Source organism: Falco cherrug, chromosome 7, assembly GCF_023634085.1.
Source record: "Falco cherrug isolate bFalChe1 chromosome 7, bFalChe1.pri, whole genome shotgun sequence".
NCBI classification, from domain to species: Eukaryota; Metazoa; Chordata; class Aves; order Falconiformes; family Falconidae; genus Falco; species Falco cherrug.
The window spans coordinates 18,275,487-18,303,067 of record NC_073703.1 but is presented as its reverse complement, the minus strand read 5'-3'; the positions used below and the strand labels follow the sequence as shown (position 1 = coordinate 18,303,067).

Sequence of the window (27,581 nt, the reverse complement as noted above, 5' to 3'; positions counted from 1 at the left end):
TGCATTTCATATGATATTACAACACAAGCAAGCAGGCTTAGGAAAGTTAAACAATTTAAACATAAGCAAAATCAACAAAACCAGTTTGCGGGGATATGCAGTTATTAACTATTAACAAGCAGTCGTATACAGTGCCAAAATTATGTACCATCTGACTCGTATTTCAAACAATTATTTTTTTTGTATGGAATCAATTTCCCCACTCAAGAGCTTTCATTAATTCCTCTTCAGTAAAAGAAAGCATCTTAGCAGCTTCAAGGTGCATCTTAAGAAAAAGAAAAGAAAAAGAAAATTAGGAGCAGGAGGTAAAACAGTGTGAATGACCAACACAAAATTCTTGGGATAGCTGAAAGGGGCTTCAGCTCTGTCATTCTGGGGGTTTGTACTATGGGTTTGGATGTTCACTTGTTTAAGCTGAAGCTGCTATTCATATTTTTCTGCAAAAATGTATAGCGTAGGAGTAATGTGATAAAATTTATGCTAAACATTGCAACCTCAGCTCTAGTAAAACGGGACCAATCGCTTTTCTTAGTTCCTTATATTGCTTTAAAAATATCTCAGTTTTAATGAGGCATGGAAAGTACCGAAAAATCTGACAGCTTTAGTGACTGTTAAAGAACACATATAAGAAAACTGCTATATGTTCTTTCAAGCTGATCAATACTTAACTTTAAAGTTATTACAAATCAAATGCATCATTAACATTCAGCATGCTAGCGCTTCTAATACGCATGACTTCATGTTAAACTATTTTAACAAGATAATATAACACCATTAAAACTTAACTGTCAGCATAACTGTGCTACAACCTCACGAGAAATACCTGGAGCTGACCACTGGTAGCTGTGTTGCCGTGTATCGCATCACACAGCTGTGATCCATTTTTGCACATAAACACACCCACACATACATGTGTACATATGTATATGTTTAAAAATCATACTGCAGTTTGAATTTGTATTTTTATTACACAGGATATAGCACATTAAACGGAACACTGAAAGGAACAAACTAAATTTTTTCACTTAAACAAGGCTATTTTCTGTGCAAATAACACAGTTGCTTGGAAAAATGTCATCAAGATCATCAGTGTTTGATGAGAAAACAAGAACTAAATGGTCAGTGTATTTGCACAGAACTACCGAGCAAAAAGGCGCGGCAGCCGGAAAGCCCTGAAGGCTCCCTGGGTTCTGGCTGGTGTCATGGCACAGGTCACAGCGGTGCCACATGTCCCCAGCACCACACCGGAGTATGATCTCTTCACCTATCGTTGTTCAACATGGAAAGGAAAATGTCCCAGCTAAATAGTTTTAATAAAATGGTTACGTTTTGAAGAACAGAAAACAGCCCATGTCTACGAGGAGTCTGTTGTGGGGTGTTTTTACCTATAGACGTTCTGTCAGCTCAAAGTGACAACACAGCCTACTGCCATCCCCCCAGACAGCGTCACACCCGCCAGCTCTGCACACCTCAGACCAGCTTCCCCTTGTGCCTTCTACAACTAAGATTTCCTATGAAATTCTCTCAAGCAGAGAATGGCCTGAAGAGACCAGCTGGAATGTGAGCAACTACTCGCTGCCAGCTGCAGCTCGTCCTGCTACTGATACTTAACACCTTTTGGGCACTTTGTTCCTCTCTCACCCTTGGCGCAGTAGTGTGCCCTCCCCTCCAGGCCAGCTGCCTGCATGGCCACACAAACACTGCAAATGGCCCCTGCCAGGTTTCGCGCATTCATTCAACTGAGGCTCCCATGAAGGCAGCAGCCCTGAGGTCCTTCCTGTGAGTGCCGTTCTCTTTCAGGTTCTTTCGTAGTCTGTTCTGGAAGGACAACTAACAGCATCCTTCTTCTCCAAGTACTAGTTCTTTTGTAAGAAAAGGTAAGTGGCTTTCTCTACTACCTGCAGTTCTGGTACAGTGTTTGTAATTTTTAAAAAATGTATTTAATGAAGTTTCTTGAAGTTCATTTGAGACTATGGTTTTGGTTCACAGTCTAACGGAAATACTGGTCTTTTTTGACACCCCTTTCAGTGAATTCATGTTCCAGAGGACAGTGAGCTACCTCACTGGGTTCATTTTGAGCGGGTGCTGTATCTTTTTCATTCTCAAAATGAAGTTGAAGGGCCGTAAGGGCCAGCCAAAGGCTAAGCTAGCGCTGTTAAATGAATTGTCAGGATCTTCTCTGCATCCTGTTACTGCCAGAAAAATTCTCTTCAGCTGGAAATGCATGAGCAGCCTGAGTTCCTCTTACTCCAGTTACCCATCCCCCAATGTTGGAGAGGTATTCCAGATTCCAGGGTATATTTCCATATTGCAATTCCCAGTTCTTAGGATAAGTATGTGTATTTTGTTACATGAAGCTACCGCTTCATACAGAACTATTCTTCCTCTAGGGAGGCTTGACTGCCTCAAAAGCGTTTACAACATGCCTGGTGGTCACTGCAGTGCTCACAGGGTAAATAACGTGGTCTATTTTCTTATCTCAAAGGCTGGCCCTTCTAAGGTGCTTCTGCTCAACAAGTCACCATCCGTGGCTTGTTTCGGCTCTCTTACAGCTTGGGTTTGAGAGTGCAAAAAGAAATGGCGTTAACTCCATCCTGAAATGAATCACATCGGATTCAGCGGAGTAAGCAATTAGAGGTGAACCACACTGATGTTAAGATCCTATCTAGGCGGTTGTGAAGCCTGTAGCCTGCATGTCTTGTGTAGCCTCGGAAGGAGAACTGATGCACCTGATAGCGCACAACCCCAAGTATTTAGTAAGTAAAAGGTGCGATGGAACTAGGAAGACCTAAATGCATCAGTAAGTGGAAAACTGATTTGGACAACATCTCTTAGTATACAATCCTCTCACTTTAATTCCTTTTGTGTAAACTCAGAGGTTCTTTCAATTTGTACCATTAAAGCTCATTTGACAGGTCTATGCTGCAATTACATTTTGAGAAAGATAAGGTTTTTACTCACTCCGCAGTGTCTGAGGTTTCTCTGTCCGAGTAAAACAGCCCTCCTTTTTGGGACATCAGTATAGCTTTATCAAATACAATACTTAAATACATTTTCAGCTACATTCTCTCCGAAGTATTAGTCCACTTTTCACTACACCACCTTTCTGTGAAAGCCGTATCGCTAACTGGTCGGTAGGAATTGTCAGCCTGTATCCTACTACCCATCCCCTATTCAGCTTCAGCTGCTAAAGGAACTGGAAGGCAGGAGCCCCTGCCCTCCCTTGTGTGCCCTGAGGGAGAGGAACAGAGGGAGATATGAAACCAACGTAGAATAAATAACTTTCAAAACGAGGCTAGCTGCAAGCGCCCTCTGGATGGGAACACCCATGCAGCCACGTAGATGTCATTACACTGTGTTCAATTCAAAGTATGCGTGATATTCCAGGAATTACAAGAGGATGGAGGTCAACTCCCTTCTTTCAGTCTAGTAAATTCACACCTAGGACTAAGTACTCTTTCATTTTGTCTTTCCTTCTCCCCCCACTTTTTTTTCCTTTTGTCGTTATAGCGTCTTTTCTTTTTTTTTTTTGTTTCCCCCCTTTTTTTGGGGGGGGAGGGGGAATGGGGTTTTTTTGGTGGGTTTTTTTTTGTTTTTTTGTTTGTTTGTTTTGGGGTTTTTTTTGTTTTGGGTTTTTTTTTTTCCATCTGACATGCAAGGAGAGCTGCACCTGGGCAGAATTGTACATGTACAGAACACCTCAGAATATAAAAAAAACAATGTTGATCGAGAAGGACATGCTTTGAGAACCCAGGAAGAATATAGGTCTAAAATGTAATGGCTCACTCCTGAGGGGCCACGCTGTTCCAGCTGCTGATAAAACAAGCAATATGGGGGGGGGAGGGGGGAACTAAACTAACTCACATGCTGAAAGGGCTTCTACTGACAGCACCAAAGGGAGCTGCTGTTACTGCTGAACAGTATTTGTTCTTGAGGAGGCTGTCCGAAGGCTTGTCAGTAGTAACCTTTCACCATGACAGATGTTCCAAGTTAGGAATGAGGTCAAGTCAAAAGACCACCAGCCTTTGCTATAAAGCAAAATATTAGCAGTAGGCACTAATGAAAGTGAGAGTGCTGCTCCCCTGCATTGAGACTTCCCAGTTCTGGGGCTTTAGTTTGCAAGTACCTTAGTGGGCAACAAATGCGTTTAGCTAGAGTGGAATAGAACTGGTCCTTACCTTTTGTCTTTTTAAAATATCGATTAACTGTAACTGCTTTTTAAAACCTGTCATTAGGTCTTCTTTTTGTTTCTGCAGTTTCTTGTTTTCTGTTTTTAATTCTTCAATTGTTTTGAGCTCTTGGTTAGCCACATCCTACCGTGGGAAGAAAAGGAGAAATGTATTATTTATGAAAAGTGGTGCTTTAACCAAAGAAACTTAGCATTACCTAACCAAATGACAAACAGCAGCCACACATGACACTTCTGAAATGAAATAGGATTAATCAAAATATACCCAAAATATTCAATAAAATGAAAAAAAAAAAGTAGAAAATCTTAAAAGAGACGTGGCTTGCCCGTGTATGTCTTAGGTGTGTATGTGTACTTCTCCCTTTTTCTAAACACATTAATTTTCTCACAAATGGGGAAAATCAGAAAGGTTATAACTTTTATTCTGTACATTTCTTCTTCCTGCATAGATTGCAATAGCAGTGTCCCAGATAGTCACCAAAGGGCTTGGCAAGTTTGCTTTAAGTTTGTTTTGGGGGACTGTCTGTAAGAGATACGATGCATCCAAAGCTGTCCATCAGCCCTTTGTCTCATTCTAGCGTTACTGAGTGATTACAGACTGGAACTTGTTTTCCCAAGCCACTTACCTTGTTACTTTGCTTCAGTTTATTGAGCTCCACTTTATACCTTTCTGCTTCTTCCAGGGCCCTGTTCAGGCGAACCTCCATTGCACTCTGACTGGTTGCAGCCTGCTTTTGTACACGCTTTAGATTCTCCAATTCCTATTTAAGAAGCAAAGGATAAAACCAAACATTCTAAATAATGGCATTTTAATGACTCCCATCTAGACAACACATTTACAGCAAGGCTGACCCTTGAAAACCGAAGAGCCGCACTTCTTTGGCCTGCGGATACTCTGCCTCAAAGACAATTAATTCCACTGTTAAAACACCCCCTTCTCCTTTGAAATCTTGAAAAAGAATCTTTCAGATCTTTGTTTTAAACTTCTTTTAGAATAATTTGGAGCTGATCATGTAAGACCACAGCACTGACTGAGAAACCTTGTATGCTCAATCAGAAAAAGAGGAAAAAACCATCAGTACGTCCACTCTGTGGCAGGTTTTGGAAGTGACCAGTATTCCCAGCTGCTTCTTCCCACCTGTTCCTTTTACCCATCTTCCCCAAATGTTACTACATGCAATTACCAACAAGAAGTTACAACAGCCTACTGAAGATAGCTGAGGGTAGTAACTGTTTCATCTAGCTAGCTAACTAGTTCATCAAGTGTTTATGGCAGCAATCAAAACAATTCTCTCTTGTCTCTGATGATAGTATTTCACAGGGCTGTAAGTGGGGAAATGAGAAAAAAGAGACCAAGTTGAGGAACAGAATAATGAGATGAAAGATCAGGGAACATAGATAAAAGACAAAGTAAAAGAAATAAACAATTCTGGCAGAAAGAGCACAACTGTTCATTTGTAAGAAAGAAATAGCCTTTTTTTTAAAACACTCAAATTTTTAGTGATGAGCCCAGAAAGATTCTTTTAACCAAATCAGAGTAGAGAAGGGGGCTTGCTGTTAATTTTTTGCTCTCAGACTACCTTATTTCTGAGTAATTCTTCTATTTGCTCAGCTCCACACCAGCCCTTATGGTGGTTCCTTATGATTTCCACATCACTTATCCAAGAAATACGTACTAATTGACGAGTGCATGCAGCAAAGATGTTACAGTGAAGTTATGACCAGAACAGGTATTTCTGGGGAGCTTTGAATCTTCTCCAAATTGGATGAAGAAAACAGGAGAGTAAGGTGCATCTCATTAATCCTCCCAAATTCTGTCGGTGAATGTGTCTCCTCCAAGAGTTCACAAAACTAAATGTTGCTTCAACATTTTTATTTTGTTGCTAACCTGTCCATCTGATGGATTAAAAAAAGATGGGTGAAAGCCTGGCTAGTCAGGCAGCAGAGCACCCTGGAATGCAAATTCATGTGCTAGAAACTGAGCCCTACGTTTCCCAAGAAAACGAGCTGCAGCACGCAAACCTCTTGTCTTGTATCAAGATGATGGAGCTGTGAATAGTGTCAACTAAACGTTTTGTGCTATGTATTTTATTCTGTGTTAATATGAAAAGCTTTGGAATGTAGCCTTTACTCAAAAAAACAGTCTGCATGCAATGCAGATTACATATCAGCTAATCATATCACTTAATGAACGAATTCTAAAAGTTCTTTTCAGGCTTTTTGACACTTACTGTCAAACATAATACCTTATCAAGGACTTTTTTGCAAGTCATCTAGTGAGGGTATATTGTTAAATATATTTGACTCCCAAGTTTTTCATCTGAAAAATGCCTGAAGTAAGTGTTTTACTTTGTAAGTAGGCAAGGTTTCTCCAATTCTTCAATGCTTTAAGTAAAAGCTGGATTCATTTTCTCATATAATGTTCCTCTAAGAGGGGGGAAAAAATTACTATGTTCTAAAACTGCATCCCATTTCAATCTCTGGGTTTTCTCCACTGTGCCAGAATGGCTGAGGCACTTGAGTATCAGTAGGGGAGGTGATACCAGAGAGCTTGTCCACGAGTAACCCTCCCAGCAGCAGGCATAAACAGTGCTTCTATCTTTAGAAAGCTCAGCCACACCTGTCCACCCCCAAAAACAGTTGAGAGATAATATTTGCTTAACATCAAGCCCTTCTTCAAGGGAAATTATAAAATCCCTGCACAAAGCCTTAAAAGGAATAAGAGCACAACTTTACAGTTTCCCTGACTTTTATCAAATGTTAAAGCTAGATTGAATTAACCAGTGAGAGGGAACACAGAAGGAATGTTCTCGTAGACAGGTGGTGAGAAAAAACAGGAGAGGTGATAAAACTGATTAGATCAACTAGATGGAAAAAAAAGAGGAAAGCTGGAAAGAAGAGTATGGAAGTTGCGGGGAGCACCAGAATTCAGCTGCTGCCTGAGATGGGTCTCCCAGCAGAAAGGGTCACAGAGACCAAACACCAGAAGAAGGAAATGTAAAAATAACTAATTACTATGTTTCAGGTAGTTTGTGAGAATCTTTGCCTAGGCACATACAATGTATCACAACTCTTCTATCATTTATGTTGTAACCAAAATAACAACAAAAGCAGTAAAACCCCCAGACTCAGAGGTTACATTTGTGCTGGCTCAACTATACAAAGTAATTTCTCTAGGGTGAAAGTATGAGTCTTGACAGTTTAGCGGCTCAGCACTAAAAACTCAGGCCCATGTTCACAGGTAACTGTTTTTAAACATATGTCTAGAATTAATCTACCACTACGTTAATTCCATAGTGTTGAATAATATTTCATACCTAAAGTATAAAGCAGTTTTCAGATTAAGTCCGTAAGAGATTTAAACAGTTACTGCAAAATGATTTTTAGATGCATGTTTTTGGCAGATATTTTTTTTAACACCAGAAAAAATATGCAAAATAACTTCTGAATTAGCAGAGAACCATTCATTACATACACTTGCCTTTTTTGCTGCCTTAGTATTTTAAAAACTATCACTATTTGTCCTGATCATGTCTGATCAGTAACCTTGAGAAACTCTAGAAAACACAACCTGTTAGGAATAATCGGAGCAATGGAGGATGGTAAGCGCAGAGCAAAGATCAGTATGGTAGCTGTACAGCAGAAGTGAATAAAGGTTTTACTACAACAGACATCTCCTCACTCCTGGAATAAACTTTCTAACTGTGACTGTTTACAAGAACCAGCATAGACTAAGGAAATTATGGAAATGGCCATTGCAGACAGCTTTAAGTACAGGTTAAACAAACTTCTGTCCAGGATAGTTTGGACAGAATCTATCCCACCTTGGTTTAAGAGAATGGACTACATGACTTTGTAAATCTTAACCTCATTTACTGCGAGTACTACTCCTCAATATTTTTCCTGACAGAATCAACAACCAAGGTAGTTATTTAAGGGAACTTAAAATTTCCAAGTATCTGCACAAAAAGAACACACAAACTTAAAACATTTTAGTTTTGAAATGCCAGAACTACAGAACGTTAAGATGAAAGCATGCCTATACAAATGTATAGTATGATTTAACAGCAGTATGAGACTTTGTTAGGCTGGGGTATCCCCAAATTTTTACGTGAAATGTTCTCCTGGTTCTATTACATGTACTACATCATACTATATGTATTACATGACTCTGAAGTCAACCTCTTTAGCTCTAAGTAATTAAAGAAAAACACATGCTGCTCTTAGATCAAGTTCCAAACAAACAACGCTGTGTATGCAGGCCATCTGCTACAGCTAGGCACATATACAGTTTTGCATATGTGGCCTACAACAGGAGCCAGGTTAATTTTGATTGATCCAAATTAGAGTGGCTGGTTTTCAAACCATCCATTTTCAAGAACAAAACCACATCCTTTCCTCTACCTGCAGAAGATGCTAATATAAGATGCAGATGTGGGTTTTTAATGCTCACCAGGTACTATATTTTACAATAAAGCTCCTATTACCAGAAGTAATTTTGAACAATTATAATTAAAACCAGAAAAATAAAGTTCTCCTGTATTTTTCAAGATTCTTTTGTGAATTCGACAGCCGTTTCTGAAAAGGTTGTTTTGCCTCTTGTGGTCTTTTTACACAAGAATTTAATTTTAAAATACAGAAATGTATGATTGTAGAAGCAAAAGAAAACGAATTAGCAAAATACATAATTTCTTCCTTTAGAAAAGGGATTAAATAATTTTAAAATACAGCTTTTAAAACTGGTATCAGATTGAAATGCTAATGGGATCATTGGATACAAATCTAAGGTGCAGAGGATGACTTGATGTGGGTTTTTTCCCCCTTTCATGGGGTAAATGACACTAATATCTGCAATACCTTTTCTAGCGCAGTGACCTCTTGTTGCAACCCTTCATTTTTTTTGTTTGCTTCTTGTGACAGCGTTTTGTACTTTTCAGTCTGAGAATGTTGCATACTGATTGTTCGTTGCAGTCTGCTGTTTTCTTCTTTGGTATCTTTAAGCTGAGATTTTAAATTCTGATTTTCATCATCCTGTTTGACAGCAATGAGCACAAAAACCCCAACTAAATTATGGCAAGAAAGCAGTAGGAGAATGTGATATTAATGTTTTGTAAATAAAAGTCAGTAAAAATATATATATTATAGATACAGAGATAACAGTCTTTAAAAATTATGTTACTTTAAAATGTTTCATGATGGATTTCACAATAACTTTAAGAAAGGAAACTACTCAGCTAAACTAGGAAAACAAAACCCCAATATACCAGGACAATACTTCAAACAAACAGTAACAATTTTCTCATTTAATTTTCTGCAGTTTTTTACTTGGAGCTGTCTTGTAGCAGTATGTAAAACATTTAATTTCTCATAGTTCAAAGGTTTTGAGAACTAACTATCAAAATGTTATAGAATAATATGAATAACAGTGGCACATAGATATTTTGTGACCTTTTTGTGTGAATAGCTAAAGGCACACTTTAGGAAAAATTCTGGGAAAGAGAATATAATTACTGATAAATCAATCCTTTATGTTTTAGGAGATTATCTAGTTTTGACTTAAAAGCAACTAGTGATCCAGGATACATCAAGTATTCAAATTCCAGATTCTTTTAACATCAAGTAAATCCCGCATTAGATTTATGACCTACTGGCAATTACATCCCACATTAAGCATTATAATTTCATGGCTTTTTTCTTTTATAACCTTTTAAACATTATAAGTGAATACTAATTAGGTTATTTCAGAGATACATTTTGCCTTTCGTTTCTTCTAAGAAAAAGAAATCAAGGCACATACAGAAATTAGGTTTCTATGAAAACGGGTCTTTTTGTCCTGTCCTCTCGGCCCTTAGGAATACAGGCTTCTCACCTGGTAAATATATGTGTTTTACCCTCAGTTTCAAGTGACTGCATGCACCTTACAAACTCCCACTTCTTTATATTTGAAACAGATTTATTGCTTCCTTGTAATAAGTGGACTGTGAACAAAACCTAGAATCTATCTCAAGGCTTTGGCAAGATGAAATTTTTGTGATGTTCTGAATGTAATGAAAGTTATTTTCACACCAGAGAAACTAGTACCCAAAATGATAACATTTATATACAGAGTGCTATGGGAGCAGGACAAGAATAGGTACAAGGTTGTCTTCTGCCATCTGCTATAGTAACTGATTTCTGTAGTATTTTTGGCATGGAATGATGAAGTTCAATAGCTACTGACAATATTATATTTGATTTGAAAATGTCTTCAAAATCTAATGTAACAACTTCCTTCTGATCACAGCATAAAAGTACTGAAATGCAGAAGCACCTGTATTGATAAAAATGAAATAAATTACACATATAAAATACCAAAATCTAATTCTTTCTAAAGATTTTCTTCAGCACCTCTCTCAAAGAACTTATTTAATACTATCCTGCTCCTTAACTCTAAATTAAAAGCTTGAGAGAAAACATATAGATGGTTTACCATACATTCTGAATGTCATCCCCACATTTGGGCCTGCGGAACAGGTGAAAACAAACATTCTGAAGTTAAGAGGCCACAACTAATAATTGTGTAAACCAAAAAGTTAGTTCAGAAACCTAGCTTGATTACAAATGCATGAAAAAAAGGTGATCCCTCTGGCAGACACACACAAACTATTTAAGGTTTTACAGCTCAAGAGATGTTTGAGCATCACCTGAAAACATCTTGCTATCACCGCAGACCATAAAATTCAGTTGTAGTACACTCGAACAGTAAAATATCAGTGTAGCTTCACAATGCCTTAACTTCAGTCTGATCTGCCCGAGCATGTAATTCCAAATACAGTCCTCATCGAGTGTCATCTTAAGAATGGAGAAAGCCTAATTTCTGTTTTGATTAAAATATTCCATAAAAGTGGATCGCAGATCAGCTGTTTCCACACTTTGTTCCACCAAGGACACACAAAGCACCTGACTATATTTCTCAAGCTTTTTTATTTCTCATTCTGCTTTAAACATCCCCTTCCTCCCATTGCCCAGGTCTGGGCACCACTCGTATTCTCTCTATCTACCAGCATCTGTATTTGACTGCTAATATTTCCTCCTTTATCTCAGGCTCTGGTAACACTCCTTCCTACAGTGATGGCTAAGGACACTCTGCAGCACCAGTGTCCCTACAGCTGGGGCACATCTTAATTCCCAGTGGTTTTTTTCTGCCTCAAATTCTTTTTCATTAAGTATATTTTGCAAGCTTCTAGCCCAAGACCGCATTTATACAGAAATTACTATCCTTGACTCTAAATTCTTAGGAAATTGCAGGGGGAAGAACCTTAGCTCTTAATATTTGAAAAGGAAAGGTTAAGAGAATTCTGTTGTGATTATTTGCTAAAGAGGAATCTACTCTGTTTCTACAGATAAGAAAATTCAGCTCTTACCTTTTTCCTGCATTCACAGGCTACACTAGCCAGCTCTTCCTGCATAACACGCAACTTTGCTTTAAGAAATCTGATTTGAGCTTCTGCAAAACATAAGAAGTTGTAAATAATATCCACAAGTACTCATTCCATGCAGAAAAGAAGCAAGACTGATGTAAGAAGTCACTTTAATCATCTTGTTTTTAAAAGCACGATACATTGTTTATTAAAGAGAAGTAGGCAAATAAAAACTCAGATTTCTAAATAAATGGTGCGTGTTTCTCATTCTTAGGCAAAGTTTTGCTTAGATTTTTCCTGTTAATGACTGAACTCTACATTTTTAAATGTAAAAGACTTGTAATGCTCAAAATTGGAACTTACTGGAAACTTTTGTCACACTGTGCTATACATTACAGCATTCCTTGAGGCTGAAGTCAAGAAAACTATATTGTAGGGTTTGTCTACTACAATCAATCGGTACCTGCAATTTGTGTAGTTACACCCAAAGTAGTTTTAAACTGCTCCCAACAAACAATCAAATGTAGGCTGCAACCCCCCCTAATATGTAAATACCCCTCCCACACAGTAGTCTATGCTTTTTTAAAGTACACTGCTAACATTATTCAATTACCAGTTTAAAATTAAATTGATTTAACCAGATGTTTTTTTCCAAATGCAGTAATTTCTTGCTCGTGGAGAGCTAAGAAATGTCCTATTACCGTCATGACAAAACGAGCTGTGTGTGAATGGTCTGCTCTTCTACTTCCTATTTCCCATCTTTCCCCCAATCATTCACAAGGAACTCCACCTGAACTGCCACAGGCACAAAGCACAGAAACAGTATGATGATCAAGTTGAGCAACATAGAAATAACCATTATTCACAGTAGGTACAAGAGGAAAAGAATAAAGTGGAGGAGGAGTATCTGGAACTGAATGGGAAGGGAAGGATGGGTACATGTGTTCATTTGCTGTAACAGGAATTCTTGTAATTTCACCCACCTTCCCTTATCAACTGTCAATTGCAGCTTAATTTGTAACTCTGCGGGGACCAATAATTAGGATTTAGGAAAACACCATGAAAAAATAAGATACAGACCAACTTCTTTCCTCCTGTAACATTCTTGCTAGCTTCTGGTAACTAGTGGCTATCCTGAGATGGAGACCATATTGAAGCCATGAAGTTTAATACTCTTCCATGTACTTCTAAACTACTGAGTTGTTTGATTTTCTTTATAAAACATATTGTAGTTTGGTAGTCACAATATCCTATGGCAATGAGTTGACTAATTTAATTATGCGTTATGTAAAAGAAAAACATTTTGTATAGCTTGCTTTAAATCTAGTTTAACGTGGCACTTACTCGTGTTTGCATTACAGAAAGACAGCTCTACCATTACTGTTTTAATTACAGAATCTTTCATATTGCCCTCAACTGTTTTGTTTTCAAACTGAAGATTCAAATCCAAGTTATTCCACGCTTCTAATCGCTACTGTATACCCTTTCCTGTATCTTTCCTAGTTCTGCTTCCTGGTTTTGAGATGGGGTGTGCAGAACTGTGTCATACTCAAGATGGGGTAGCATCAGTTACAGAATAGAGTAATGATAACAATACAGTATTTTAATTTCTGTTATCTTCTCAGCGATTTCTAACGATCCATTTGTCTTTTTCACTGTGAACAAGCAATCCTTTTTTCCCTGAGGAAAACCCATTTCTGACAGTCAGCAAGGAAGAATAAAAGTATTTAACTATGGGAGGAAACCTACCTGCTCCAACTTCATTTCCAACACTTGGAATAATATCATCTAGACAATCTGGTAAGCCTCCTTTCTCTAGTTTTTCCTCAATTTTGCTTATTGTTTTTGCTAAAGAAAAATCTGTGCAATCCTTCGGTATTGCAACATCAGCAGCACTTTGTACTTCTAGGTTTCTTATTTTTGAACTGAAAAGAAAGCACACCCTAGATATTAAATCTATAATACAAAAAAATTTTACAAAAATACAGCACGTCTGCTATTTTTAAGGGCGGGCAGAATTATTTACCTAATGCATCTTCATTGCTCACATTCATCTGAATTATGCATTGATGGCAATTTCTCATTTTCTTTAAGATACTTTACCATATTCCACATAAACAGTTAGAAGACTGTACATATTATAATGTAGATGGCAGAGAAACTAGTACCATTTTCTACTGAGAAGATTTTGGCATGGTCTTCTCATCCAACAACTTTGTAACTAAATCAGAGGAAAAGAAAGAAACAGAGGAATCTTCTCTTGGCTTTAGCTACTATCGACCGCCTTAAATTCTGCTGGTTTTCTCCCCTGTACATTAACTTCTAGAACTCTGTCCTCTCCAGTTATACTCCTACCTTACTACAATTTCTGTGTCATTATGCCTGGCCTAGGAAACCTCATTGATCCTAGAAGCTGCATACCAAAGTTTTCATAAAACCAAAACACAAGGTATGTGACACGTGCTACATAGGGTATCTCCTCAGCTTTCTGTTACAAAAAGGTGACATTGGTTCCCACAGGATCTGAAGCTCCTAAGTTCTTATTCCAATATATCCTCATCCCAATGCAGCCTCCAAACTCCTCCTTAGCTGCAAACTTTCTCCCACAGCTTTGGGTTCACCCTGCAGGTATTGTATCTGTACAATTCCGCTTCTAAACCTCACGATGTGGTGCCAGCATGACAGCCTCCCCTGAACTGCCCAAGGGAGGTCCCAAGTGTCCACAAGTGACTTCCAAATCCTGCAAGACAACCTTGGCCTGTGTCAGTACCATGCTCTGCCATCTTGCAGACAATTTTCATCCTATTCTGGTATTTGTTCATACCTTGTGGCAGTTTTATTTTGCTCCCAGGATTTTATACATTTCTCTACTATTTCCTTTTGCCCAGGTGTCCATTTCTTGCTTTTACAACCTTGAATATGCTACCTACACAGCCAAAGCTATTCAGCCTGAAATCCCTGAAAGCTGTGGTACTACTGCCGACTCTCTCTTGGCCTGTGAGCCCAAGATTCACCAAAACAGAGAAGGCCCTCGAGGGCCTCATGTTTCCCATGACAAGTCTGATCACAGCTCAGCCTGCACTACCAAGGTGTGCCCTCTCAGGCTGCCTCAGATGATGTATTTCCCACATGTGTGCTCATTAGGCATCCTTTCACCAAGGGAGTTAACAGAGTGTAGCTGTCAGCCTTGAGAAGTGCTTAAGCAGAAAGCAACAGTTTCATTGTTGTAATATTAATCACATGTGCTCACTAATAATTTTTGGTGCTCTGTGCAAGTGAACAGATTGCTACATGGCGGAGCTGACTGAGGAGGACCAGAAGTTTGATACATTTATTTATACAAATATATGTAAGTGTAGAAGCATATATGAATAAAAAAACCCTGATAAACAAAAATAGCAACTACAATATTTAATTACAGAGACAGATGTGTACAATATACCTTGAAGTGGTTCTTTTTCCCTTACTTCCAGAGTACGGTCTGTTCTGAGCCATGGGCACGGAAGCACATTTCTTCTTGTTTGCTAGCTACAAGATTTTTTCAGAAAGTAGTGATTTATTTTTTTAATTAGTTAGGAATTACTTTTTTCTAGTATTTTTTGTGGTTTGGTTTTTTTCTTTTTCATATATTCAGACTCAAGAATACTTTTCAAATATGCTTTTGAAACTTTTAAAAGCACAGTTTTTCAGTTTTACTTGCACTTGTCTTTATCTTGCAACTTTTATGTCCATATGCCCAAGTTATAATACACCCAACAGTCATTTGCTTGTGAGAGTTTTTGCACACATACTCATAATAAATTCATGCATAAGCAAGGCTCTCAGCTATTATCAAGATATTAACTATTGGACTGTCAACAGAGTGCATTTCTTTGAAAAATCATACCTTCAACAACATGCTGTGTTTATGCATTATTTTAATCTTATAAATTCCCTGTAGAAGGAAGATCTAACAATATTTTTGTTACTTTCACCCAAATAAATGTTTTTAAAATTTAGAAGGGGTTCTACTGTATCCTGATAAATAGCTGAAGACAGTATTTTGGAAGTTTTAGCTCACCTCCTAAAAGAATCAATGTAATTGTAATTAGAGACAATTGAGTTTGTTCCTGATCAGTCTCCTTTTTCCATTATATTCCCTTCCTGTACTCAGTTATTTTGACTACTTATTTATTATTACACCTAGAAAACAGTAGTAGTACTGCCTTTAGTATTATACTGGTGGTGGAGTAAAGGGGAGAAAGGAAGAAATTACTTATGTTCTAATATTACACTAGGAATTCTTAATTTGATGTTCAAAACAGTGAACACTTCTGTTAACGCTTTACAGAAGATGAAACTTAGAACACAACAATGAAACATGACAGAGATCCACTTCACCACCAGTGGCACTGAGAAACCCTGGTAACACTGTCCTTGTAGCACTGCTCTGAACATCATTTCCTTCTGGCTTCCCACCAGTGCAAGTCCCCAGCGTAGCACAACCTCAAACCCAGAAGTAATAATGTGGAAATTATATCAGAAGAGAAATTAACTAAGACAGCTTTGACTTCGGTACCTTGGCATGTGAGTGTGTAAGAGATGAAACTTCAGGGCAGAGTGGATCTCTGCAGGAAAAACAAACAAACAAAAATTTGCTGAACATGTGTACCAAAATAAACATTTTCCAAAGCAAATTCAACCCCGCTGTCAGAATCGGGAGAATAATGTTTTCTATGTCTAGAATAAACAATATAGCTAAGGTGGGAACATGTACTAAGTTCAGTCATAAATTCAGTCTAATTCTCTGTCTTTCCATTCTACCTCATTTGCTATCTAAATCACCTGGTGAGCCTAGCGTATCTAATACAACAGTTTACTTATGTACCAGAATCTGAATCTTGTCTTTCACAATTCAGGCGATTGTGGCAACTACTGGCTTATTAGATCAATGATTCCCTGCACCAGGGAGTACTTAGCCAGTATGCACGGTCTTACCAGCTTCAACAAGGGAGACTAACAATCCATTACCAAAGATCACCGACAGCTCAGCAGTTAATACATCTACTTGAGACACAAATTCCTGATTTAATGCAAAGAAAATGAAGATATAAACCACCGTCCCCTACAGTCTAAGAGGGGCTCAGGTTGACTGTTGTCAAGTTAATTGACAGGGTCTGTCAAGTGAACATGAGGTGGGAGCAATTTATAAATTAAGCCTCACAGAATTTTCTCTGAAATAAATATTACAAATATTGTATCCATTTTACAGATGAAAAAGGAATAAAAAGGAAGCCTTCTTATCTGCTTATTTGGCTGAAAACCATACTTCTTAGTGACTGAACTTCAGGTTAAATGATTATTTTTTAAACCTGCTGGAAACAAGCCGAAAGTTTTAGCATGCTGTATACTATCCAGGTCAAGTTTCTTGTCACATGTATAATGTTTTTGCTTTCAGAATGAGTTATGGTTTTTACCACCCTTTGTAATTTTTTACTTCAATTAAAATACTGGCTTATGAAAGATTTGGAATAAAATTTAAATTTCAGGCACATCAAGTCACTTCAATTTTTTTGCCCAGCTCATTTGAGCAAATGCTGAGATCTTGCCTTTAAAAATTTCACAGACATCCATTCATCAAGAATTATCTGCACAAAGCTCCATGTTTTATTAATCCCCAAAAAAAAACCAACCCTGGAGAAATCATCTGTGTGTGGTTGGCAACAGACTTCAAGAATAGGGTGATTAGTTTTTGTCTGTTTACCCTATTTTCCTCAAGCTTCCTCCCTATTGGCTAGCTTTAGGAATACGCAGAAGGTGAGGATTTGCTGCCACAGAAATAGCAGTTACATGTTATTCTGGAAAATATGAAAGTACAACACACTCTATACTCAAGAAAACAACAATGTTCTTTCCATCAATAGACTAATTTGTTCCTAGTATATCTGTTGTCTCAGGACCTTCTTTAAAACAAACAAACAAAGCAAAACAAATGAAAGAAAAACCTCACTGTTCACTAAATTCCTCAAACTTGTTTAACCTTAATGGTTTCTTTCCTCTTCCCCGTACATGACAACCCATTTTTAAAACCTCATAATACGGTTCTATAGTTGTTTGGTAAGTGAAATTAATGTGCAAATCCTGAAAAGGTATACAAATAAGTAGCTATTGTGGCAACACTGAAACAGAAGCTAATGTTTAACAATTCCATCTCTGCATGTAAACACGAGATGCATGTGCATGAGCAAACCCTTTGTGTTTGCTAATCCTATTCAAAGCCTATAGCATGCTTGCCCATGCGCGTAGGGTTCCCATCGCCATGAGCGGGCAACGCTCTGAAGAGTGAAAGTGTAAACAAAAGCTGATTTCAATGTGGTGTCACTGGAGCTGCTTTGTCTCTATGCAATTCAAGTTTCTCTGCAAAAATGATGCTATAAAACCTCCAGAACAACTTATTGAAAAATATGCACTGACTTGCAGAGTGACTTAAATATTTGTTGCCTTTTTTTTCACTTTGTTTACTCATTTTTTTTCTTAACCTGTCTCCCCCCCGCCCCCCCCGACGTTAGCTCTTTCTATCTTCAGTTTCTCCCCTTCTTTCCAGTTGCTTTAGTGTTCATTCTCCTTAAAGGAGTCAATGGAAACTTCAGGTGGATATTTCAAAAATATCTCAAGTGCTTCCTTTAGATTTGACCTGTCTGCTTGCACAATTTAGAAATATTTTTTTAATTAAATATTAAGTACTTGAAACTAATCTAATTGAATGGCCTCAGTGTTCACTCATGGATAATCAGTATGCCTAATTCCTAGCACACATTTCTAATGTTTTTCACTACAGCATGGGATTTCAATTCTTCTTTCACATAAATGTTTACCAGAACACAGACTGTGGTTGTTTTAAGATGTTTTAGTTTATGTAGGTAACTGGTAGATGGGCTGCTACTCTGATACGCTAATTGCCAATATTTTTTTAAATTCTTCCAGCACTCCCATTTATTTCAAATGCATATTGTCAAAGCTATTAACTCCCTTTGGGGGGCTGAATCCTCCGATCACATTACTTCATAAAACAGCCCTGTAACTCAACTCCAGTTTGAAGTTCTTAAAAATCTTCTGTCTACTGTTCAATAACTAACTAACAGAACATAAAAGTAGATGCAGAATTTGTTTGCAAGTCATGATTATACTGATAACACATGGAGTTTGTTTTTTTCCCTCTCTACAACTGACAGATATGGCTTCAAAATAGCTCAGGAATAATTTTAACTATAGTAGCAAACTTGCTGGTGTAGCCAGGCTTCTCTCACAGACTTGCTGTCACACCTTTTTGGGTACTGAAAAACCCTTTTATGTCCATAAAACTCCCTCACTTTTTGTTTTCACTTTTGCTCTGCACACAAGTAATTGTTTGATCATCTCTAGCAGACTCTCATATATACTATTTCAAAACACTTTCCCAACTGCAGCTTAACATCTGAAGTACCTTGTAAATCCAGCCTTGTAGCTTTGTTATCCAGATTAGCGACATGATAAATTTAGGAACCTAGGGGATCAGGTCCTTGATAAACTGTGAGTTAGTCTTAAATTCACCCAATTGCTGTAAATAATGTCCCTGAACAACTAAGTGAACATGGCCATGTATCTACTCCAGAGCTAACAGGTTTGAACACACAGGCCAAAATGCACAGCTGTACGTATGTCCATACAGGCTAAAGGTATGTGGGACCCAGAAGTGTAATGACGCCCAAGTTCCAGAGGGTGGCAGCTGAATGTTTTCTCAGTCTCAGGGTTTTGTGTGTATATTTTTTGGCATCAAGCACTTCCTGTCCCAGGAACATTTAGGCCGAATTAAATGTGAACTAGAATCTATTTCTTCGCTTTGTCAGCCCAGCTGGTTAAAAAACATCTACTGCTGAGTGTCTGCTGTTTTGTACTGCAAAGAAACTTGTTACCTTACCTTGCTTTTTTTACAGACGTCAGCACTACTTAGCATCCTAGATAGAACATTTCAGCAAAATTAAGACTTCCTTGAAATAACAAGGAACGCCACTGACTTAGTATCAATTGTTTCAAATAACATAAAAAAAAATTTAGACTCCACCAGTCTAGCATGCTGCAAAGATAAGATAAAACAGGAGCATGACTAGGGCGCAGGTTAGGTGTGCAGGGCCAGTGTGAAAGATTCACCACAAACTACGTGCAGCAGTTGTAAAGCACATACCTCTCTCTATTGTCTTCACATGATGTAGTCTGTACTGTAACTGGTCTAGATAGTATCTCCTGTTGGGCTTTCTTTATTAAAAAAAAAAAAAAAAAAGTACTCAATTTTGGGGGAATATAACCCATTAAAGATTAGTTATATATTTGTAAACCACAGATCACAACTACAGTCTACTATGGAAAAGAATGGAAACTATAGTCCACTGTGGAAAAGAATTTCTCAAACATAGGAAAAGATGGGTAAAAAATAAAATGCTATTACTATCCCCCAACATTTATTTCCGTTCCACAAAATGTAGTTGCCCTTGGCCCATAGAACTTTTGCATAGCTTAACATCATCTGAGATGCTGCTACCCTCCCTCCTTTTTCTCTGAAATATAGAGGTAGCAAATGCACAGCAGGTGGGACAATTCTTCAATTTTCCATACTGTGCAATAAGCCTTAAAAATAAACCTTTATTATACATAACCATAATATATATATTATATATAAATATAAAACCATAACTGGACACTGATATGTTGTATATATGAACAATTCAGTCTGAATGCTGAGATAGTTTCTATGTTGCTAAATTGCACTTATAAAGTGTAATCCAGAACAAAATGCAGATGTCCTGGTTTGTGTTTGGGTTTTTTTGTTTGTTTGTTTGTTTTTTGACTTAGATTGGTTTTCTTTTGTTGTTAAATGTATATCTGTGCAATCTGGTAGTGCCATGTAGTATATTAAGTGTCCTAAGAATGTTTGATCTTCTGTTGTATTTAGAGAAGGTGGGGGGGAGTGCGGGGAGGGAAGTGGTTGTTGCTGCTTTTTAAAGGAAAGGGACTAGATGCTATTTTGGCCACTTCATCTGCTTCTGTTCAATGCCAAGCAGTTAGCCTCAGCTTGTCACAGCTCAAGAGAAGAGTGTTTTCACAGGACGTAAAAAGGAAGTTTCAACAGTAGGAAAAGTGCATACAAGTATGGCTTTCCAGAAGACTTAATAATTTGCTTTTTAAGCCTTATTTATTTAGGTGAGTGCATTTACACTGAATATATGCAGAACACCTTCTCCAAACTGTTTTGGGTATAAACCACATCTCTCCTGTTCCCTTTTTAAAATTTGTCCAATTTTCATAGAAAAGACTTGACTTGTATCAGGTACACAGCCACACCAATGTCAGAAGCTACTACTGACAAACAGGAACTTTTCCTGTTTTAAGAAAGCTGCCTTCTTATTAACTACGTATTTTCTATTTATGTTGCTTATTCTTTGTATTTCTTTCAGCTTGAACAATGTACATCTTGCTTCACTAGGATGTTATTGGAACAGTGTCTGGTTTTCAATTACTAATGGTTTTTTTAGCATATAAGACATAAACCACATACAGATACTTTTCTTAAACAACTAAACAAGTTTTATGTGGTTTTATGTATATATCTGCAAAAATGCTCTATGCATCTGTGTGAACATCTACCTGCCTGATTAAATTTATATAAAAATTATTTTTGGGTGTGTTTTTAGTAGAAGTTTAAGGTTCTGAAAAAAGGAAACCAAAAGGTTAGATTGCATTTGAAACCAAAATACTTTTACTTGTCATGGTCTAAGTAATTTCTTTTGAAACTTGACCCTGTGTGCATGTGAATCAAGGCTAAATTATGTAACAGTCTGCAGAACCTACTCACCATTACTTCTTCAGCCTGACGCACCAGTTTTTCTGTTTTTGTTTCTAATTCTGCATTCAGTCGCCTGAAAAAGTAAGAAAGCTTGTCACTGAGTTTTTGAAAGTTTTAATAGAAATAAGTGTAAGCATGACAGGATCTCTGCCTGAACTAAGTAACATTTTAGTAACTCCTGCCAAGGAACAGTGAAGCATACTTCAGGGTATGAGCAAAGTTATGTTTCAACCATTTCCTGGGTTTCTGTCAAATCAATAGTAATAAAGTACCTACACCCATCAAACAGTAAGGTTTGGACTGTAATTCTGAGGTAAAGGGTGGCCTTGTTTTTGGCCGTGTCCTTGCTTAACACACCTCTTCCATCTTTATTTCCTCATCGGTTTCTGTTAACGTGGTCCCTACCTGAAGCATGCTTAGCAGCAAGCACTGAGGAAGGAGTCATGTATGTTTATGTTATCATCACATAACTAAAATGTGTTGTTATACCTATATACAGGTTAAAATACGCTTGTGTTCTCGCACGCTTCGCTGTATGGCTTTCCGTGTGGCATGGCTCCCTGTCCACCCCCCCACCCCGCCATGGGCCCAGAGCCGACAGGTAACAGAGCAAGTGCTTTTAAATGTGCTTTCACCGCATTTGTCACAACCTTTAGCGCTTTTAGGCTTTTTTGTTTTTTAAGAGGCTCAAGCACTTGGGTAGTCATAACGTCAAGGCAGCGCTAGGGCTTTAGCGGCAGGGCGGAGGCGCCGGGCGGTGGGCGGGGAGCGAGGCCTAGCGCGGCGCAGGGCGGGAAGGCGGCTCCGCGGCGGGGCGCGGGGAGAGCGGCGCGTGCGGGGCACCCGTGTGCTCCGGGGGAACTCGCCCAGGGACTGGGATACAGGGGATTAACCGCAACCTCCTCAGGGCGGCCAGCGGGGTGAGGCTGAGGTGACAGGGCCTGGCCGCCGCCCCGGCCGCCTCCTTACTTGTACTCCTCCTCCCGGGCCAGCAAACCGGCGCTGACGAGGCCGGGCCCCGTGGCGGCGGGCGGCAGGGGGCCGCCGGGCGGCCTCCGCACCTGCAGCGAGAAGGAGTTGGTGGGGGGGGCGGGCACGGCGCGGCCACGCTGCCCCCGCTCACCTTCCCGTGCCCCAGCCGCCGCCTTACCGCGGGCAGGCCCCTGCCCCGCTGGGCCCCGCCGCCGCCGCCGCCGGCCGCCGCCATTTTGTTCACGCGGAGGCTGCTGCGTGGCGTCTCCTTCGCCAGGGCAACGGCAGCGGCGGGGGCGTCTCTGCTCCGTCCCCTCCTCCGCCCCGGGGCCCGGGGACGCTCCCCTGCGGCCGCCGCACGTAGCCCTGGCCGGGCCAGGAGGGCAGGGGCAGGGGCAGCCACCCGCTGCGGGGTGGCGGGGGGCTGGAGCGCTCGGCCCCCCCGTGCCAGGGTGCCACCACCTCGGCGCCCGGTGGCAGCCACTGTCTGAGGGCCTGGGGACCTGGGGACGGGACCCCGAGCAGAGGCTGGGGATCAGCTGGCTCCGGGCATGGCGCAGGGCCACCATGGGTTCAGGTGAGGGGCAAGCGATGAGGTCTGAGCTGGCATTACACTTATTATTGCAATAAATATTTATTACAGCCCTTCCGTTGGAGCCTTTGGCCTTGCCACGTCGTGTGCTGCCACCACCCCTTCACTTCAGCGTATTAAACTCCCTTTGCAGTGCTATGGCAGGAGTTCCGCCTATGTACCACTCTCCTGCCGTCATCTTTCTGCATTCGCTGTTCCCGGTTTTCCATGATTGCGGTCTGTTTTTAGCCTTGCCCTCTGCCACGCGTTTGAATCTCTCCATTATTTTTGTCCCTCACCCCCACACTGTTTGATTTTGCTGCGTTTCTCCTTCCCCATCACCTACAAACCCGTTCCCCTTCACATCTGTCGCTCCCGCTCCCCTGCTCATTCACACTGTTCCCAAGTTTCCGATGGCTACTGCCCCACCGCACACCCCACGTCCCGTGGGGTCGTAGGTCGCTGGGTATATAGCATGAATAATACAGTTCTATACCCTGAGTTACATGGCCTGTATATGATTTTAGCAAAAAGATTTGCACAGGGGAAATCGGAAGGGCTTAGCTGACTGGAAGTAGAAGGTCCGTGCGTAGTTGAAGGATTTCTGCAGAAGTATTAGTTGCAAAACAAGAAATGCTTGGAGGAGATTAACTTTGAGCACTGAGACATGCAGTGTAACGGGATAAATGGAGGTGAAATGAAAGACAGGACAAATGTGATTAGTGGAAGGCAAAAAATAGAAATATCAACATAGAAAATGAAAGTGCTTAACAGTAATGTTGATACCTATTGATATGTATAATGATGAAACATATTGACACATGGGGGGAAAGAGCAAGCCTGTGAAAAAAGTTATGGAGATTTTGAAAAAAACTCAGAAAAGAAGTCAGTCCATGATAATAATTTTTGATATTTTTTTTTTACTAATAAAAATACTAAGAGGTTAATGGTGGCCTTTCAAAAAAAGATATGCAGAATTGAATACCATCAGTTATACTTTTGATTTGGAGAAGCAAGAAAGGGTGAGGTCAACAGCAGAAACAAAACCTCCGCAGGGGGAAAGACGGGTTTTGTTAAGAAATATTTTGTAGATTCCATGAGATATTAAGGTGTCATAACCACAGTGAGGCTTTAGAAGCCTCTCTAGTGAGTTTTAGTGAGGTTCTGAAAGATTCCAAGACAAACAGAGGAGTCAGAGAAGGGAAACAAGGTTGGCAGGATGACAGCTACAAGAAGAAATGTGCTCTTTCTAAACAGCAAATTCCACCCCCACCTCCCCGAAGAAAATTACTATTTCTTTTTTCAGAACTAAAATATCATATTAGTAATATTCCTACTGTTTTTAAAGTTCCCATCCAATATAGCTATAAAATCATAACACCTTAAAAATGCTGCAAGTATTAGCTAGAGGATCTCTGCTTGTTAGATACTGAGGCAACAAAATCACTGGTTGAGATTAGAGAGATTAGAGCCACTGGTTTTCTAGCCAGCTTTTAGTTAAGTCTTAATAAACAAAAGAGGGGTAATTTATTATATCATAAATGATTAAGTATGTTAACAAACATGGTGATGCAAGGTCCTTTTTGTTTAGACCCCTCTGGGAATAACAACGTACATATATATCAGGATTGCAGATTTGCACAGTTTTTCTAAGATCCACAACATGATTTATTTAATATGACTTATGCTATTGAAATACTGTCTCAACTGAATTTAAAATTCAACTACCTATATTTGAAATAATATTAAAAGATTAGTATGTTTAAATAAGTATTTCTTAGTGAACTTTAAAGTATTTCTCCAGAGATGTAGAAAACAGAAATAAGAGATTTTGTTACATTCTTGATTCCTTGCTCCATTAAGGTTTTATCACTTTAAAGTTGACCTGTGACCTTCACAGTTGTGGTTAATTCTCTAATACATAGTAACTATGAGAGGGTAGAGAATAGGCTTAGATTAGAGATGGCAACCAATAGTGAGATACGTGAGGAGCCAGGAAAATTTATCTCAGTATTTATCTGGAAAAAAACAACCCAACATTTGAAAGCATAGCATTGATATGGTATAAAATTTAGCCAACATCATTTGTTAGCACGTTCCCATTTTCCATTTAATCATTTTTTAGAAGTTGATGTAAACGTTGTGACTGTAAAATCAAAATGTTTTTGTCATTTTGAAATTAAGTGTACATCAGATTAGTTGCAGATTTCAAACAGATCAGTGTTTGCCATCACAGTGAGCTGTACTTGGGACCTATTGCTTGGGACCTCCACGATTAGCATAGTACATCATCATTCTGTATTTTCCAAGTGTTTCAATTTTTCTTTGTTTTTTGAAGGATTGTAAGATCCCAGAATTAAATGGCTCTAACAGAAATGTTAGATTCAAAATTAAGTGGTTCACTACATTGCCACTGTTGCTTTTCCAGCAAAGGAGGGGGTAGATCACAGAACAAAATACCTCAATCGATATAGCTGGTAGGAGTGCTTCAGGACAGAAGGGTGTGCATAGCTGGTATGGTGTTAGAACAGTGTATTGCAGAAGACCACTGAGGATCAATATACAGTGTTTACCTTTGAGTAGACCGAAGAACTGTGTTATTTAATTGTTATCTATGGCCTTATTCCTTCTGCAGGCCCAAATTTTGTGATACCCTTTTCCTCCTCCAATAAAAATATAAAAGCATGAGATTTTTATATTAAGCTATTATCTTTACACTTTTAGACACATTTTTTATTCATGATAATCTTCTTATTGGCTTAGAGATTCATTATACAGAATTTTCCATGTTTCCCATAAAAGTTGTGCTATTTAGTAGAGACCTAGAATATCAACAACAGTCAAAATTTTAAAGGCCAGGATTTCACTTTATATTACATTAATTGTCAGAAACTAAGGAACAATAGTGGTTTAGGACAACATTTTCTTCCATAAAAATAATTGCAAATGTATCAGACCAAACAGGTAACAGCTGATACCCTTGCTCAAGTTTTCGCTTTTTTCTTTTATGCAACCCGTTGTAAACAAATAAATAGTATCAGATATATACAACAATGTGTACAATTTTTAGACCAAGAATCATGCTAAGGGTTAGACGTTGTCTTTGATATGTGGTAGAGCTAAATTAAATTAAGCTTATATATATGAGAGAGGCCTGAGATAAAATATTACCTCTGTTGATTCCACCTCTTGAAGGCGAAGTCTTTTACAGGACTTGCTGCTGCCTGCTGTACCTCCATCGTAGGAGGGGTGCTTCCCTGAGGCATTATAACACAAAGTGTGTCATTTCCTTGTAAGCTAGTTTATTTGACCAGAACAGTCTGTAGTGCTTAGATTACCCTGCTCCAGGTTAAGTGGTCATAGGGAGACTGTTTACTGCAGCACATATACACTCTTAGGTCTGAACGCTGGTACTTTCTCAGTCAACACCCGTGGTTTTAGGCACGAGAATCCAAAGCAATCCAATCCACGCTCGAAGGAGATCTGTGTTACCACCAGGGCTGCCTCCGACACAGCAGCGTGCCACGCAGTGCTGCCATATCTCATGGTCCATGTCACATAAACTGCCGTTCACACCATGCCTCTTATCGGTGTGCTTCACAAGCAGGGCATGCACAGGGAGCCTCACGCCGAGCAAAAACCACAGCCTGTGCAGGCTGAACCCAGTCATAAGGAAGTAAACCAGAGACAGCCTAACTGCAGCACTTGCAGATGAAGGCAGAGAATTTAAAGCTAGCAAGCAGTTGTTTGTTTGTTTACTTATTTATTCTAAGTGTGCCAGACAGGATGTCACAGTTACCTCCAAAGCATATCACTGAAACCTGAGCAACTGTAACAATTACAGACCCTTCACACTTGAATAGTTTCCCTACCTTAAATTTCTTAATTTCTTAAATTTATACTTTATTTTTCTAGTTCCAATTTTCTGGAGGGCAGAGAGGGAAGAGCAGAATTTTGGAATGGACTGTAGGTAAAATTTAATACTTAGAAACTTTCAGAAAACTTGGAATTTTTTTTAGGTCTGAATACTCATTGTAGTTTTTATTTTAAAAGATGCAGTTGCTATTTCATATTCCTATTGTGTGGAGTGGAAGTAACAGATAATCTTGAATTCTTCTGAAAATCAGACTAAATCACATAATTTCTATGCAGTAATAGAAAAAAAAATGATGTAAACTCATGCACAGCATTTTCAAACATTAGTGGAGCGGTAGGATCTAGACAATGTGTAGCTATTAAATCAATAATCCAGACATCAAGGGAATTCCCCAGACAGCTGTTGGATTTTTCTCCCTAATCAGTAATAATAATCCAATGGTGTTCGTAATGGCACGACTGCATATCAGAACGTATTTTTGTGCTGATATTTCCTCATGTGTCTCTAATGGCTCCCTGAAATACACAGATGACCAAGTATTATTAATAGCCTGTATTTCTTATGAAAAAGCTGCTAGCTGAGCTGTTTGGATATATGAAGTCTGCAAAAAATCTTTAGACCTTACTGACAAATACCCGAAGCTGGTTTACCATCAGTGTAGCCTGGTGTCTTTTGTTTTCTAGCAGAATGACCCTGATGGATGTTAGTTGCTTGTG

General features: G+C 39.0%; 1 protein-coding gene and 1 long non-coding RNA gene across 7 annotated transcripts in view; one reads left to right on the top strand and one right to left on the bottom strand.

The window, feature by feature from the left end:
* Window positions 1-37: 37 nt before the first annotated feature.
* Window positions 38-26,815, bottom strand: TEX9 (testis expressed 9). Of its 5 annotated transcripts, XM_055716363.1 has the most exons (12): window positions 22,596-22,786; window positions 22,415-22,506; window positions 21,455-21,518; window positions 19,790-19,860; window positions 16,148-16,196; window positions 15,032-15,117; window positions 13,339-13,514; window positions 11,593-11,675; window positions 9,047-9,220; window positions 4,816-4,950; window positions 4,179-4,313; window positions 38-265 (listed from the first exon to the last, which is right to left on the bottom strand). In XM_055716363.1, the coding sequence occupies exons 1-12, from the start codon at window positions 22,650-22,652 to the stop codon at window positions 191-193; spliced, it is 1,197 nt and encodes a 398-aa protein (XP_055572338.1). In that variant the 5' UTR covers window positions 22,653-22,786; the 3' UTR covers window positions 38-190. The 5 variants fall into 5 exon arrangements, with proteins under 5 accessions (XP_055572338.1, XP_027655913.2, XP_055572337.1 ...); XM_027800112.2 differs by lacking the exons at window positions 22,415-22,506; window positions 22,596-22,786 and adding an exon at window positions 26,160-26,815; XM_055716362.1 differs by having other exon boundaries at window positions 22,415-23,058.
* LOC114014878 (uncharacterized) overlaps window positions 275-27,581 on the top strand; it is a 43,375-nt gene continuing 16,068 nt past the window's right edge. Inside the window, exons 1-3 of one of the 2 annotated variants that reach the window (XR_008733177.1) lie at window positions 275-1,877; window positions 13,256-13,389; window positions 14,478-15,037. This is a non-coding gene — a long non-coding RNA (uncharacterized LOC114014878). Of the gene's footprint in view, window positions 1,878-13,255; window positions 13,390-14,477; window positions 15,038-27,581 lie in introns of those variants that run through there. The other variant, XR_008733176.1, reaches the window with a different exon arrangement.

Excerpts from the sequence above, each read along its gene's own strand:
- TEX9 (XM_055716362.1), bottom strand. The coding sequence starts at position 22,986 with ATGGTGGCCCTGCGCCATGCCCGGAGCCAGCTGATCCCCAGCCTCTGC. Across the intron at positions 13,515-15,031 it reads GGAAAAAGAACCACTTCAAG|TTCAAAAATAAGAAACCTAG; the intron begins GTATATTGTACA and ends CTTTCTTTTCAG. Across the intron at positions 9,221-11,592 it reads CCTGTGAATGCAGGAAAAAG|GATGATGAAAATCAGAATTT; the intron begins GTAAGAGCTGAA and ends GCTGTCAAACAG.